The 17,357-nt window shown below is 41.1% G+C and overlaps 1 protein-coding gene across 1 annotated transcript in view; it reads left to right on the forward strand.

The window, feature by feature from the left end:
* ush1c (Usher syndrome 1C) overlaps positions 1-17,357 on the forward strand; it is a 343,726-nt gene that overhangs the window by 27,301 nt on the left and 299,068 nt on the right. The window contains exons 2-3 of the mRNA XM_086007821.1: positions 10,232-10,299; positions 14,532-14,675. Coding sequence (XP_085863947.1) covers positions 10,232-10,299; positions 14,532-14,675 — 212 coding nt within the window. The remainder of the gene's footprint in view (positions 1-10,231; positions 10,300-14,531; positions 14,676-17,357) is intronic.

Genomic DNA, 17,357 nt, shown 5'->3' on the forward strand with positions numbered 1-17,357 from the left:
GGTTCCCCACCATTTTTAGTATGCTTTTTGTGTCTTCTGCTGTGAAGACACATACAAAATATTTGTTCAACGTTTCTGCCATTTCCTTATTCCCCATAATAATTTCTCCTGTCTCAGCCTCCATGGGACCAATGTTTACTTTTGCTACACTTTCCCTTTTTATATACTTGTAGAAACTCTTACAATCTGCTTTAATATTTCTTGCTAGTTTTCTCTCATAGTCTATTTTTTCCCTTTTTATCAATTTTTTTGGCCAGCCTTTGCTGGCTTCTGAAACTGTCCCAATCCTCAGGCTTACTATTATTCTTTGCAACATTATACGCTTCTTCTTTCAATCTAATGCTAGGGAGGGAGTTCCAGGATTTTGACCCAGCGACGATGAAGGATCAGCGATATATTTCCAAGTCAGGATGGTACGTGTCTTGGAGAGGAACTTGGAGGTGGCGGTGTTCCCATGTGCCTGCTGCCCTTGTCCTTTTAGGTGGTAGAGGTCGTGGGTTTGGAAGGTGCTGTTCAAGAAGCCTTGGCGAGTTGCTGCAGTGCATCTTGTAGATGGTACAGACTGCAGCCATGTTGCGCCGGTGGTGGAGAGAGTGAATGTTTAAGGTGATGGATGGGGTGGCAATCAAGCGGGCTGCTTTGTGCTGGATGGTGTCGAGCTTCTTGAGTGTTGTTGGAGCTGCACTCATCCAGGCAAGTGGTGAGTATTGCAGCATGCTCCTGACTTGTGCCTTGTAGGTGGTGGAAAGACTTTGGGGTGTCGGGAGGTTAGTCGCTCACTGCAGAATACCCACCATCTAAACTGCTCTTGTAGCCACAATATTTATGTGGCTGGTCCAGTTAAGTTTCTGGTCAATGGTGAGGGGATTTGACGATGGTAATGCCATTGAATGTCAAGGGGAGGTGGTTAGACTTTTTCTTGTTGGAGATGGTCATTGCCTGGCACTTGTGTGGCACGAATGTTACTTGCCACTTAGTAGCCTAAGCCTGGAAGCTGTCCAGGTCCTGCTGCATGCGAGCATGGAATGCTTCATTATCCGAGGTGTTGCGAATGGAACTGAACACTATGCATTCATCAGTGAACATTCCCCACTTTTGACCTTATGATGGAGAGAAGGTCATTGATGAAGCAGCTGAAGATGGTTGGGCCTAGGACTCTGCCCCGAGGAACTCCTGCAACGATGATTGGCCTCCAAAAAACCACAATCATCTTCCTTTAGAATCATAGAATCACAGAATAGTTACAGCACAGAAGGAGGCCATTCGGCCCGTCGAGCCCGTGCCGTCTCTCTGCAAAAGCACTTCAGTAAGTCCCACTCCCCCGCCCTTTTCCCAGTTGCTGCGTAAAACATTTTTTCCTCATGTCTCCTTTGGTTCTTTTGCCAATCACCTTGAATCTGTGTGCTGTTTCTTGACCCTTAGTCATAGTCATCGAGTTATACAGCACAGAAAGAGGCCCTTCGGCCCATCGCATCCATGCCAGCCTTCAAGCCCTGTCTATTCTAATCCCATTTTCCAGCACTTGGTCCGTAGCCTTGTATACCATGGCGTTTCAAGTGCTCATCTAAATACTTCTTGAATGTTGTGAGGGTTCCTGCCTCTACCACCCTTTCAGGCAGTGAGTTCCAGATTCCAACCACCCTCTGGGTGAAAATGTTTTTCCTCAAATCCTCTCTAAACCTCCTGCCCCTTACTTTGAAACTATGCCCCCTGATTATTGACCCCTCTACTAAGGAGAAAAGTTCCTTTCTATCCACCCTATCTATGCCCCTCATAATTTTGTACACCTCAATCAGGTCCCCCTCAGCCTTCTCTGCTCTTAAGGAAAACAACCCCAGCCTGCCCAGTCTCTCTTCATTGCTGAAGCACTCCAGCCCAGGTAACGTCCTGGTGAATCTCCTCTGCACCCTCTCCAATGCAATCACATCCTTCCTATAGTGTGGCGACCAGAACTGCACACAGTATTCCAGCTGTGGCCTAACTAGCATTTTGTACAGCTCCATCATAACCTCCCTACTCTTGCCTTCATTAGCTGAGGCATAGAATATAAGTATCTCATATGCCTTTTTAATCACCTTATCTACCTGTCCTGCTACCTTCAGGGATCTATGTACATGCACACCAAGGTCCCTCTGATCCTCTGTCCTTCCTAAGGTCCTACCATTCATTGTATATTCCCTTGCCTTGTTAGTCCTCCCAAAATGCATCACCTCACACTTTTCAGGGCTAAATTCCATTTGCCACTGTTCTGCCCATCTAACCAACCCGTCTATATCGTCCTGTAGCCTGAGGCTTCCCTCCTCGCTATTTACCACTCCACCAATTTTTGTGTCATCTGCAAACTTACTGATCATACCTCCTACATTCATATCTAAATCATTAATGTACACTACAAACAGCAAAGGACCCAGCACCGATCCCTGCGGTACATCAATGGACACAGGCTTCCAGTCACAAAAACAACCTTCGAACATCACCCTCTGCCTCCTGCCACTAAGCCAATTTTGGATCCAATGTGCCAAATTGCCCTGGATCCCATAGACTCTTACCTTCTTGACCAGTCTCCCATGTGGGACTTTGTCAAAAACCTTACTGAAGTCCATGTAGACTACATCAACTGCACTACCCTCATCCACACACCTAGTCACCCCCTCAAAAAATTCAATCAAATTGGTTAGACATGATCTCCCCCTGACAAAGCCATATTGACTATCCTTGATTAATCCTTACCTCTCCAAATGGAGACTAATTCTGTCCCTCAGAATTTTTTCCAATAATTTCCCTACCACTGATGTTAGGCTCACTGGCCTGTAATTCCTTGGTTTATCCCTACTACCCTTCTTGAATAATGGTACTATGTTAGCTGTTCTCCCCTGTGGCCAGAGAGGTTCTGAAAATTTGTGTCGGAGCCCCTGCAATTTCCTCCCTTGCCTCACACAGCAGCCTGGGATACATCTCGTCTGGGCCTGGGGATTTATCCACTTTTAAGCTCGCTAAAACCGCCAGTACCTCCTCCCTCTCAATACTAATTTGTTCAAGTATATCACAATCCCCCTGCCTGATTTCTATGCCTACATCGTCCTTCTCCATAGTGAACACAGATGCAAAATATTTATTTAAAACCTCACCTACGTCTTCTGGCTCTACACACAGATTGCCACTTTGGTCCCTAATCACAGAATCACAGAAACCCCACAGTGCAGATAGAGGCCATTTCGGCCCATCGAGCCTGCACCGACACATATCCCACCCGATCCCTGTAACCCCTACACCAACACATATCCCACCCTATCCCCATAACCCCACGTATTTAATCCCCCTAACACTAAGGGTCAATTTTATCATAGCCAATCATCCTAACCCGCACATCTTTGGACTGTGGGAGGAAACCGGAGCACCCGGAGGAAACCCACGCAAACACGGGCCCTACTCTTTCCCTAGTTATCCTCTTGCCCTTAATATACTTATGAAACACCTTGGGATTTTCCTTTATTTTGCCCACCAGTGTTTTTTCATGCCCCCTCTTCGCTCTCCTATTTTCTTTTTTAAATAACCCCCCTGCACTTTCTATACTCCTCTAGGGCTTCCACTGTTTTTAGTCCTTTGCATCTGCCAAAAGCCTTCCTTTTCTTCCTAATCCATTCTTGTATATCCCTTGACATCCAGGGTTCCCTGGGCTTGTTGGTCCCACTCTTGACCTCTACAGGAACATGTTGGCGTTGTACTCTCTCTATTTCCTTTCTGAAAGACTCCCAATGCTCTGATGTAGATTTTCCTACAAGTAGCTGATCCCAGTCCACTTTGGCCAGATCCTGCCTTATCATATTAAAATTGGCCTTCCCCCAATTTAGAACCTTTATTTCCAGTCCATTTTTGTCCTTTTCCATGACTACTTTAAATCTCACCGAATTATGGTCACTATCACCAAAATGCTCTCCTACTAACACTTCTACCACTTGCCCGGCTACATTATTAGGTCCAGTACCGACCCCTCTCTTGTAGGACTTTCTACATGCTGGCTCAAAAAGCTCTCCTGGATGCACTTTAAGAATTCCGCACCCTCTAAGCCTTTCACACTCTGACTATCCCAGTTAATATTGGGGAAGTTGAAATCCCTTACTATTATTACCCTATTATTTCTACACTTCTCTGAGATTTGCCTACATATCTGTTCCTCTATCTCCTCCTGACTGTTTGTTTGGGGGCCTATAGTACACACCCAGCAAAGTGCTTGCCCCCTTTTTTGTTTTTAAGTTCTACCCATATGGCCTCATTAGAGGAACCTGCTAAGATATCATCCCTCCTTACAGCAGTAATTGACTCCTTGATTAATATTGCGACACCCCCTCCTTTTACACCCCCTTCTGTCTCGCCTGAAGATTCTATACCCCGGAATATTGAGCTGCCAGTCCTGCCCTTCCCTCAACCATGTCTCTGTGATAGCAACGATATCATACTTCCATGTGTTCATCAACAACTTCAATTCATCTGCCTTACTCGCAAGACTCCTTGCATTAAAATAAATACCATTCCGCCTTGCCACACTCCCTTGTGCCGTTACATATTTGCTCTGCCTTCCAGGCTGACTTGTTTTTTTCCTCTATATTTGGCTGTGCATCACCCCCTACTATAGCTCCACTCCGTATCCCATCCCCCTGCCAAGTTAGTTTAACCCTCCCCCCAACAGTACTAGCAAACCTCCCCGCAAGGATGTTGATCCCGTTCCGGTTCAGGTTTAACCCATCCGACTTGTACAGGTCCCACCTTCCCCAGAAGCAGACCCAGTGATCCAGGAAACTAAAGCCCTCCCTCCTGCACCACGCATTCATCTGCTCTATCCTCCAATTCCTATACTCACTAGCACGTGGCACCGGGAGTAATCCAGAGATTACAACCTTTGAGGTCCTGCTTTTTAATCTGCTACCTAGCTCCCTAAATTCTTGTTGCAGGACCTCATCCCTCTTTCTACCCATGTCGTTGGTACCAATGTGAACCACAACCTCTGACTGTTCATCCTCCCCCTTCAGAATGCCCTGTAGCCGCTCAGTGACATCCTGGACCCTCGCACCAGAGAGGCAGCATGCCATCCTGGGGTCACGTCTGCGGCCACAGAAACATCTATCTGTTCCCCTTATGATAGAATCCCCTATCACTATTGCTCTCCCACTCTTTTTCCTCCCCTCCTGTTCCGCCAATGGGAACAGTTTCTCTCTAACTGCTCTGTCTAGACCTCTCATGATTTTGAATACCTCTATCAAATCTTCCCTCAACCTTCTCTGCTTTAAGGAGAACAACCCCAGCTTCTCTAATCTATCCATGTAACTGAAGTCCGTCATCCCCGGAACCATTCTTGTAACTCTTTTCTGCACCCTCTATAAGGTCTTCACATCCTTCCTAAAGTGCGGTGCCCAGAATTGGACACAATACTCCAGTTGAGGCCGAACCAGTGATCTATAAAAGTTGATCATAACTTCCTTGCTTTTGTACTCTATGCCTCTATTTATGAAGCCCAGTATGCTTTTTTAACCGCTTTCTCGACCTGCCCTGCCACCTTCAATGATTTGTGCACATATACCCCCAGGTCTCTCTGTTCATGCACCAGCTTTATGATTGTACCCTTTAGTTTATATTGCCTTTCCTCGTTCTTCCTACCAAAATGTATCACTTTACACTTTTCTGCGTTAAATTTCATCTGCCATGTGTCCCCATTCCACCAGCCTGTCTATGTCTTCTTGAAGTCTATCACAATCCTCCTCACTGTTCACTAACTTCTAAGTTTTCTGTCATCTGCCGATTTTGAAATTCTGCCCTGTACTTCCAAGTGCTTTGTGCCATGTATGACTCCAGCCAGTGGAGAGTTTTCCCCTGATTCCCATTGACTTCAGTTTTACTAGGGCTCCTTGATGTCACACTCTGTCAAATGCTACCTTGATGTCAAGGGCAATTTCTCTCACCTCACCCCTGGAATTTAGCTCTTTTGTCCATGTTTGGACCAAGGCTGTAATGAGGCCTGGAACCGAATGGTCCTGCCGAAACCCAAACTGAGCATCGGTGTGTAGGTTATTGGTGAGTAAGTGCCGCTTGATAGAACTGCCAACAACCCCTTCCATTACTTTGCTGATGATTTAGAGTGGGCTGATGGGCCGGCAATTGGTCGGATTGGATTTGTCCTGCTTTTTGTGGACAGGACGTACCTGGGCAATTTTCCACTTTGTCGAGTAGATGCCACTGTTGTAGCTGTACTGGAACAGCTTGGCTAGAGGCGCGACTAGTCCTAGAGCATAAGCCTTCAACACTGCAGCCAAGATGTTGTCGGGGCCCACAGCCTTTGCTGTATCTATTTCTTGATAGTGCGTGGAGTGAATTGAATTGGCTAAAGACTGGCTTCTGTGATGGGGGGGGACCTCAGGAGGAGGCCGATATGGACCATCCACTCAGCACTTCTGGCTGAAGCTGGTTGCAAATACTTCAGCCTTGTCTTTTGCATTTGCACGCTGTGCTCCACCATCATTGAGGATGGGGATGTTCATGGAGCCGCCTCCTCCCGTTAGTTGTTTAATGGTCCACCACCATTCACGATGGGATGTGGCAGGGCTGCAGAGCTTTGATCTGATCCGTTGATTGTGGGATTGCTTAGCTCTGTCTATAGCATTGCTGCTTCCGCTGTTTAGCATGTGTGTAGTCCTGTGTTGTAGCTTCACCAGGTTGGCATCTTATTTTTAGGTATGCCTGGTGCTGCTCCTGGCATGCTCTTCTCCACTCCTCATTGAACCAGGGTTGGTCCCCTGGATTGATGGCAATGGCAGAGTGAAGAATATGCCGGGCCATGAGGATACAGATTTTGGTCCATAACCAATGGATCAGATCAATTCTGCTGGTGCTGATGGCCCATAGTGCCTCATGGTTGACCAGTTCTGAATCTATCCCATTTAGCACGGTGGTAGTGCCACACAACATGATGGAGGGTATTCTCAGTGTGAAGATGGAACTTTGTCTCCACAAGGTCACTCCTACCAATACTGTCATGGACAGATGCATCTGCAACAAGTAGATTGCTAAGGATGAGGTCAAGAAGGTTTTTCCCTCATGTTGGTTCTCTCACTACCTGCCGCAGGCCCAGTCTGGCAGCTCTGTCCTTCAGGACTCGGCCAGCTCGGTCAGTAGTGGTGCTACCGAGCCACTCTTGGTGATGGACATTGAAGTCCCTCACCCAGAGTACATTTTGTGCACTTGCTACCCACAATTCTTCTTCCAAGTGGTGTTCAACCTGGAGTAGTACTGATTCATCAATTGAGGGAGGGTGGTAGGTGGTAATCAGCAGGAGGTCTCCTTGCCCATGTTTGACCTGATGCCATGAGACTTCATGGTGCCTGGAATCAACGTTGAGGGCTCCCAGGGCCACTCCCTTCCAACTGTATAACACTGTGCCGCCACCTCTGGTGGGTCTGTCCTGCCGGTGGGACAGGACATACCCAGGGATGGTGATGGAGGAGGGCTGGGATGTTGGCTGAACGATATGATTGTGTGAGTATGCCAATGTCAGACTGTTGGTGATGTAGCACAAGTCCCCAGATGTTAGTGATTAGGCCTTTGCAGGGTCGACTGAGCTGAGTGTGCCTTTGTCGTGTCCCAATCCAACACCGGGTGGTCTATCTGGTTTTATTCTTTGTCATAGTGGTTTGGTACAACTGAGTGGCTTGCTGGAGGGCAGTTCAGAGTCAACCACATTGCTGTGGGTCTGGAGTCACATATATAGGCCAGACTGGGTAAGGACGGCAGATTTCCTTCCCTAAAGGACATTAGTGAACCAGATGGGCTTTTACGACAATCTATACTAGCTTTTTATTCCAGATTTATTTCATTAACTGAATTTAAATTCCACAGCTGCCGTGGTGGGATTTGAACTCGTGTCTCCGGCTCATTAGTCCAGGAGGACTTAAAATTATAGATTCATTTTTTACCCTGTAGAACAGACTACTATTTGGAAGCTAGGTCAGCTACCCCTACTGCTGACTGAGCTGAAAAACACCAAGCCCTAGGCTGCAGTTATGGAGCTTCAACGCTGACTGTAAACTGCTTGTTGAACAACATGTGGCTCAATATAATCAGTAATAGGAGAACCAATCAGTCATCCTATCCCTTTCACAAAGTTTATAGATACAGCTGTCAATCGAACTCATGATCCCAGGCTGAGATCTGATTCTTTGATCTGTGCCAAGGTGTTGGGCATGATCCTGTTGAAGGCATACTGAGATAAAAGCCTATTTCCCTCCTCTGTGCTAAATAGTTAGCCAATCTTTGACAATGGCAAAAGATACTTGTCATTGAAAGTGATAATTCTACCGAGTTGACAAGTTATAATTTCTAATGTTCTTAGCCTTATCAATTCGTACATCTGAAGGCCAACACGCTTGGAACTGAATGAATGTGTTTTATTTTAAGAAAAATTCTGTGATCCTGGGTTGTTAGCTACTCTCGAGCTGTTTCCAGCAATAAAGAATACAAGTTAAAAATTAAATGTAGATAAAAAGTACTTTTTTGTCACAGCTCCACCTATTACTTCAGTTACGGAAGGAATGGAGAGGCAAAGAAAAAAGCGATTTAGATTTATGGCCATTTCTTCTTCATTATCTTATGCTGGTGTAGAGTGGATATTTAAGAAAATAGGATTCAAGTTCAAAAGAAGTGGAAACTGAACTGCAGCATATAATTATTGACACAGATTTTATAACATACAGACTTATCACTTAATTGGTACATATTTAAATATTATTTGACCTGTATTATATTAATGGTGGTTCAGGTGCCTGGAAGAAAATGGTGATCATGAAAGGTGTGAAGTACCTGCTGAGACATGAGCTATTAGCTAGGAGGATGCCATGCAGGATGGAGCTCAAGGTGGTGGTCACTAGGGAAATTGAGAAACCAAGAAAGCATTACAATCGACCTTAACAAAAGATAGCTATCAGTCTGATTTGTTTATTTTTTTAGTGAGATTTTAAATTGATAGCAAGTCAGGTGCTTGGAGTTGTAGTACTCAATGTGCTTTTGACAATTGAGGTGGGAACACGAAAGAGGGGAGTGGGCATCAGCATGTAACAATTTGTTAATTGTCATGTCATGTTCTGTTCTGTTTATATGTATGAGAGCCATCACAAAAGCTGTTGATAAATGATGAGTGTTCTGATGTAATGAAGCAGTTTTATCACTATATGCTCCCCAGATTAGATGCAAGGCCTGTGTTTAGAAAGCATGTTGGCAGAATAATTTTGCTGCATTGCATTCTTTTGATGTTGAATATTTTTAGCAACTTTCAAAGACAAAAGGTTTCTTTTATGAAAAAATATCAAAATTTCTATATTTTTATATGCTGCTGAATATATCATGCTATAATTCTGGAACTGTCTAGAACTAATATTTTGCAATAGTCAATTCTCTAAAACATCTGAAAGCATGTTGATACTGTAACCCTGAAATGGTTATGTATAGTTCTTGGCAAATATATAATTTCTCTTTTCTACATCCTAATACTTAAGGAATTCAGTATGGAAAATGTTGTTTATTTTGTAAATGAGCAGCTTATCCTCTGTATGTAGGTGATTAAGTGAGAATGTATTGTAAAATGATACTAGCTTTAGAGAAGCTCTCGTCAGCTAGTGGGGGATAGTGACTATTAGCAGCCAGCTCCTTTGGGTGGCAGATAACCAACAGAAACCGATACACCTATGAGCCTTCAATACCTGCTGCTTGGATGCTTAGAACCACTGATCACTTTACATGTCAGAGTTTTTACACCAATTCTGGTGTGGAGGAATGTGCTACATCAATGAATGGCCCAAGAGGTTCCTGAACATATTTATTGAACAGCTTAGTGATCATCAGGTACAAGAGATTTTATCAACAAAATGTTTCTCAGATAACTTTTTAAATTATATTAATGTTATATCCATGTCCGTATTAACCAGTAGTTTAGTTTCAACTACTTTTTAATGAAAGATTGTAAACTTATATCTGACGTACTATTCAACTTTGATGAAGTGTCCTTTATTAGAATTTCAATCTACAGAAGCACTGAAGAAAATACCAAGCTGATTAATGGAAAAGAGATGATATAATTATTTTATTAAACCCTCAGCGATTGTACCTATTCTGATTGTTAGTTTACTCCTCTTTTCTGGCAAATATGTGTTATCTGAAATAATTCCTAATTGCATTTTCCCCTGATTATCAGGTGAACGTGTTGATTGACAACGATGCAGAAAAGGACTATCTTTATGATGTATTACGCATGTACCACCAGTAAGTAGTGTTTTTGCTCATTACTGTATAAAGCTCTTCCTTGTTTTGAGGTGTTTTTAATAGTCCGAGTTCTTGTTTTCATCTACAATATATTAACCTATCGGGTATATTTATGAAGTTGGCAAAACCAGTTTTTTTTTTAACTTTCTGTAGTTTGTTATGTTGTGGAAATACAAATTTAAGGAGGCAACTGTGTAATTTGAGCTGCATTTATTGTAAAATATAAAATCTGGGAATATATTCTGCTCACAGGAACTAATTAAATAGAAAGAAAGAAAAACTTTCATGACCTCAGGACATCCCAAAGTGCTTTACAGCCAATTAAGTACAAATTAAATAATGGATACAGAAAGAAAATAGTATCAATTTTTAACTTTATATTCATGTAAAATAAATGAGTTTATCAAACTGAACTGAATATTCTCATTACAAACATTGATATAGCAAATATTAAAATAGTATGGCACAAGAGTTGAATCATTGAGAATTAAGGATTTGTTTTGGCAGATCACTATAATTGATTCTTGTCAGCTTATTTCTTTAACCTTAAAAATCATATGCACAGTTGAATTTAAGAGCTTATTTACCCCTATTCTGTTAAAGGCACTGACTCTCATCCAACTGATCTCCAGAACCTCACCCATGTATTTTCTTTATATGTAAGCCTGGATAGTGAATGTTAGCTAGGAATTCATCAGTGTGGTGTATCATCACAGCTGAGTCCAATCCGGCCTCCTCATCTGACATACATGCCTTCATGCTTCCCAGCGAGGGCCACTGGATAGTGGTCTGGAGCAGGAACAATGGCTGACTTCCCTCCCCCGCCCCACACATACACACACACTCCAAAGCGCTAAAACTATTTGTAGATCAGCCAGCTCAACACAGCCTCAGACCCTTCCTGGTCTCTATAGCTCAGTATAACAGGATGACAAATTTACCAAGTGAGCTATTGGGGAAGCTCAAATTTATGTTCAACTGAGGAGCATTAATGATAGTATTCACATAAAAGAGCTGATTAAGATGGTCATTACCAGTCTATGTTCTGTCAGTATTTTTACAGGCAGAGGTAAAATCTTTGAAAGTAACATTTATAATTAACATTAGATATTTACAGTAAATATCTGTGAGGGGATAATAACATACTTTGAAAGGTAGAATACTTGAGCATATTGATAAATATCAGTGTTCAAATGTTTTCAGGGAATTAACTTGCTGCTGTGCGAGTGCGGTAGTGTAGTGGTTATGTTACTGGACTAGAGGCATGGACTAATAATGCAAGTTCAAATCCCACCATGGGAGTTTGAATTCAGTTTAAAAGTTGAATTTTAAAGGGTCCATTAGATTGTGTGGAAACATTTTACACTTCAATTTATACCCTTTTAATGTCAGCGGAGAGCTGCCTGACTCACTGGCTCTTTGCCAAAATTAAAATTTAACTGCCTTTGGATATCTTGGATTGGAGCTTTATGCAAGTGCAAAACTCCACTTTCTCTGATAGAGAGTTTGTGGAGCTGGTGACATAATTTGGACCTGTGGCCTGTACATAGCTTTAAGCAGGTACCAATCACAAACCAGTAGCTGTGTAAATTCCACCCTCAATTCAGATGTAGACCAATAAACTGTGTTCACTGACTAATTGCTTCATATAAAATATATTGCAACCATTTGGTTGCACTTTCATAATCACAAAGTACATGATGAATTATGAAATTAGAAAATTAAATAACTAACTATTTTAAGCCCTACTTCCCAACTAAGTCAGAATACTTTGGTATTAACTGTTTAAACCACAGCATGACAAAAATGTAGGCAGAATTGAGGAACTTTATTCTGTATAAAATAATTATTTTGAAATGGATTATTCTTATTTTTCTACTGCCACAGAAATGTTTTGTAGGATATATTGTTTCCATTCATCACTTGAATAAAAGAAGCACAAAAGAAACTGAAATGTAGACGTTGGCAAAGTTTCCATGTGATCTTTGTAGAGAGGACTGGTTTTGTTTCTCAGTGGTCTTTTCCGATTCAGTTTCATTGAGGTTTGTCTAATTGCTTTTGCCATTCATAAAGCAAAGCCCTGCAATGTTTGGATCATCTGTGAATCAACAGTTCTTAATAATTTACTGCCTGTGCTAGGTTACTGAAATTCACAGCAATAACATCATAACTTCCATTTTCACTGCCTTTTTATTTATTTATTATTTTTCCACATCCCACACTTTGTCACAAGATATTAGATTTTCTTTGAAATATCCAATAAAAATACTTGTGTAAATTTGCATAAATCAAGTTAGCTGGCCTGTAACAAAATGCTGTGAGGGTGTATCCAGTACTAGGGGTTTGATCACCATATTTCTGGATTCTAAGCTTTGTTAAACTAACCCCTGACCAACCACTGACTGAATCCTTTTAGCTAACCATAAACTAATCCCTGAATGCAATCCTTCACCCTGTTATGAAATCTGTCACTTACTGACTGGAATTGATTATAATGATTCAATGATATGCTGTTTAGAGCCCAAAAAAGAGGGATCGGGGTGGGGGGGTGGGGGTGGTGGGGAGGGGGGAAAGAGAGAGAGAAATCATTACAGACTAAGAAATTAGAAATAATTACTATTTTTCCAAAATCAACTAAGTGATTTCAAAGCATACTGTCAAGTAAAATTATTTATAATGGTAACTGATCAATAGTCAAAAGCATGTTAATTTTAATACTTTTCAGATCTCAAATTTTCAAGATTACTGTACTTGAAAAGGATAGTAATATTGACAGTTTCAGGGTTCTCAACTATTGATTTGGTTTGATTTAATTTGACAAGCGTTTGTGATTTTAATAAAAACTCAGTGCCTCTTCAGTTCATCACTTGCTTACTATGCTTTTGTACATAATTGGGCAGATGGGCAGCATGTTTCTAGGCCTTTTATTGAAGGGGCCACTAAGAGGTGTGTGAGGGTAGTTTGAGGTGACTTATCCTCTAATGTTACCTTGTCACTATGGGGAAGGACCCCAGTCTACACTTAGCATATCTGTTACGCCAAGGCTAAGATTGAGAGATGTGGGGTGAACCGGCGTTCGAACACTCCATCGCACAATGCATTGGTATACCAGTACGTTATATCCTGATTTACTTATTTTCCTATGAAATTGTCTGCACATTTGATTAAAGAAACAATCTGAATATTGCATCATTTTACCACCACTTGATAACTTTATATTAAACAATTCAAATCTGAGTATCCAGTTATGTTTCTGTATACAATTTTCAGATTTGTGGATGCTAAGTTGGGGTTTGGGTTTCTCAGTGGTGCAATCAATTTTGTAGTACAGCTGTCAGCATAATTTGGTTTTTATTTCTCTTCCATCTTCCCTCTGTTCCATTCCTTTTAAAATGCTGTTCACCTGTAAGCTTTTTACAGTTCTGTTGAAGGGTCTACACCTGAAACTTCAATTGATGTGGTCTGTCCATAAATGCTGACTGAACTGCTGACTGCTTCCAGCATTTTCAATCTTTGTTTCTGATTTCCAGCATCTGTATTTTTTGCTTTCTATTTACTTATCACATTCCCCTCCCCTTTCCCCATACCCTTTAAAAAATAGATTTTTCAAATTTATCCACTTCCCTTTTAAAAATTATTTTAAATTCTGATTCCACAACTGTTTTTAATATGTTATTCCATGTTCTAACAACCCACTGTGTGTAAAAAGAAATCCTCCTAACCTCAATAGAGTATATGTTGTGTCATGTGCTCATTACAGAAATCAACTATAGGAAAATATTGATATAGCAGCATTTTGATCGGTCAGGTTTTCCCTCTGATACCTGTTTTCCTACCTTTTATTTTTATGGTACTGAAATGCTGAATTGACCAAGAGTAATAGGGATGGTTTAATGCTGTGAATTCATGTTGTAAATAAAAAAGTGACTGATAATCTGAAACATAGTTGGTTATTAAATAACTTCAGACTGATTTTAATATGTCATTGTGCAAAAGTGGGGTGGGGGAGTGTGGGGATGATTGATGAGACAGTATCCCTTTGTGCTAAATCGTGAAATGATCATCGAGCCACTTGATTCAACAATCAGTACAAATGTTCAAAGAGACAGAAAAATCTGGAGACGGGTGAAATGAGTCTGATAAGTGGAGTTATGATGAGATAAAGAGGAAAAAATAGAAATAGAAAACATATTGGTGTATCTCCAGTTAACTTCTGCCTTTCTATCTCTCAGATCTATGGATCTTCCTGTTCTAGTTGGAGACCTAAAACTGGTGATAAACGAGCCAAGTCGTCTGCCAATGCTTGAAGCTATCCGACCACTTATTCCACTGAAACACCAAGTGGAATATGACAATCTGACACCAAAACGATCACGGTAAGGTGGAGATTGTAAGGAAGCCAAGACACAATTTATCGAAAAAGATAGTAATATAACTCTGGATGTGTTGCTTGCAAGCTAGAAATATCTCTTTTTATAAGAAAGTCCATTGCTTTTCATAATTAGGGAAAAAGAAGTCGTCCACAGTTTTTTTCACTGTACTAAGCAAATTTCCATCTGTATGGTAATACAGTATTGCTGCTGGATTATTATATTAGTTTTACCCTTCCAAAGTTGGGTTGGAGGAGGTGAAACTAGCAGTATCAATTCCTCATTTTTTAATGTACTTTCCAATCAAAAGGGGAAAGATTAAATTTATATTTAGAATATAAAAGCTTCCCCAATATCTTAGTTGATAAATACTATGTGTGGTGCGGTGCCACGCAGTAAGAACCAGGACATTCCCAAGTTTTAATAATAGTCTGTGCTGAGGCAGTATTAACAGCTCTAAAGTTGATCTGGGCGAATAAGCTTGAGTTCCTGTTGAAAAATGCGTGTGTCTGGATGTTCAGGTGAGGATGGTGAACAGGTCTGCTGTGATACTCCCAATGGTCAAATAATCTGCTGGCATGAGCTCTCTAGATTCACTTATGAAGAATCATCATTTGGGTGAAGATTCATGGCGTGGCCTGTACATGTGAAACCATACTCCGGCATGAATTTCCACCTTCAGGATATTAGTGGAAAAAAAATTGGAGAGGGAGAGAGAATAAGTAAAAGAGTGCACACTCCCCCATTTTAGTAAAATTCTAATGGATGATTCCACAGACCAGCACTCACCTGAGTGAATCACTCTCCTGGGAGCATGAGATTGCAGAATCACCTTTTATAATGAAGAACATTACCAAGTTAAAAAGTCAGGTAGTACTCTTGGATAAATTAAGCCTATTGACTCAAACAACATTCACTCACATACAAAAAAGCTGCTTTCTAATATTAAATGAGTTCTACTAAAACAGTTTGAATGTGCTGGTGTCCAAACAATGCTTGCAATTGTCATCCATGCTTTACCAAGTAATGTGTTCACTTGGGATCATATAGTGGAACCCTCTGCAATGAGAAGCTTTATATGAAGTGAAACAATGTTGAATTGTTGAATTTCCTTGTATTGCGAATTGCTTGAATGACTCTAACCACACTAGGAATTTTGAAACTTTTAAATTATATAATGGGAGCTTGATTGCTTCATGGCTTTACTGTATCTCTTTCAAGCTTTAAAATAAAAATGGGACATCTGTGAAAGAAGGAATTATTTAAAACAACATATCACTCGGTTAAATTTGCCATACAGTGGATTTAACTCCTGCAACACTTGATCACAATTTAATTATGGATGAGGAAGACCATTTAGCCCATCTTAATGCATGCATCCAGAGAGATCCTAATGTGCCCCCATTGTAGCAACCAATTGTTTCTCAAAGAATTCCAGGGATATTGCATCCAGTACTCCAACTGGAAGTTTCTTCCATACGTTGATCACGCTTTGTGTGAAGAAGAATTTCCTGGTATCAGTCCTGATATAATTGCCTTATTCTAGTTTGAGCACCTGTCTAGTTCTGCTTCTGCGATTTGAAGTAATATTCCAGGTTAACTTTTTCTATACCCTTAACAATCTTATATACCTCTGTAAGATCACCTCTCGCACACCTCCTTTCAAAACTGAAAAGATCAAGTTTGTCATAGCTCAGATCCTTGATACTGGGGGGCCAACCTTATAGTTCTTCTCTGCACTAACCTTAGTACTTGAAGGGCTCTTTTATTTCTTTGTGATCAGTGTTAGATGCAGTATTCAAGGTGCAGTCTGACCAGTGCATTACCTCCTCTGACTTGTATTTGATTGTTTTGTCTATGTAGTTCAACATCTTATTGGCTTTGTTCTTGCTGCTCTGCATTAGTTGGACATGTTTAGCATTGAGTCTACTAAGAATCCTAGGCTTCTTTCAGTTTTATGCTTAACTATTTCAACACCATTCTTAAAGTACATCTGGAAGCACTTTACATATGTCTACATTAAATTTCATCTGCCATTGCGCTGCCCACTTGCATATCTTATCCAATTCTTTCTTTAGCTTCTGAGTTGTCTCTTATGATTCTAGTGCCCCTCATGGAATGGTATCGTTTGCAAAATTGACCACTTTGCATTGTATTTTTGAAACCAAATCATTTATGTAAATTAGAAACAGTAGTGGTCCCAGCAATAAGGCACCCCACTCAGTATCTCTCCCCACTCTGACATACTCATTTTCCCTACTCTTCAGACAGTTTCTTATCCGTTTCCAATGTTCACCCTGAAATCGCACAGCTTTTAGTTTAATTAATAGCCTTTCATATGGAACATTATCATAAACTTTTGGAAATCGAGGTATACCAAGTCATTGAGATTATCACAGTCCACTTGGATTGTCACTTCCTCAAAAATGTTGAAGAAATTGGTCAGGCAAGACCTCCCGTTCTGAATCCATGCTGACTGCTGTTAATTAGGTTATTGTTATCTAGGTGATCCTCAAGTTCCTGCCTAATAATTCCATTTTTTTACATGGAATAGAAGAAAGTCTGATGAGTCTGCAGTTGCCTGTGTTTGTTTTGTCATCCTTTTTGAATATGGGCACCATATTAGCCTGATTCCAATCTACTTTTACCTCCTCAGTGTCCATTAACTCCATAATGGCCCAGAAATTT

Source organism: Somniosus microcephalus, chromosome 15 (assembly GCF_052327205.1).
Source record: "Somniosus microcephalus isolate GS21.2 chromosome 15, FLI_Smic_1.0, whole genome shotgun sequence".
NCBI lineage: Eukaryota > Metazoa > Chordata > Chondrichthyes > Squaliformes > Somniosidae > Somniosus > Somniosus microcephalus.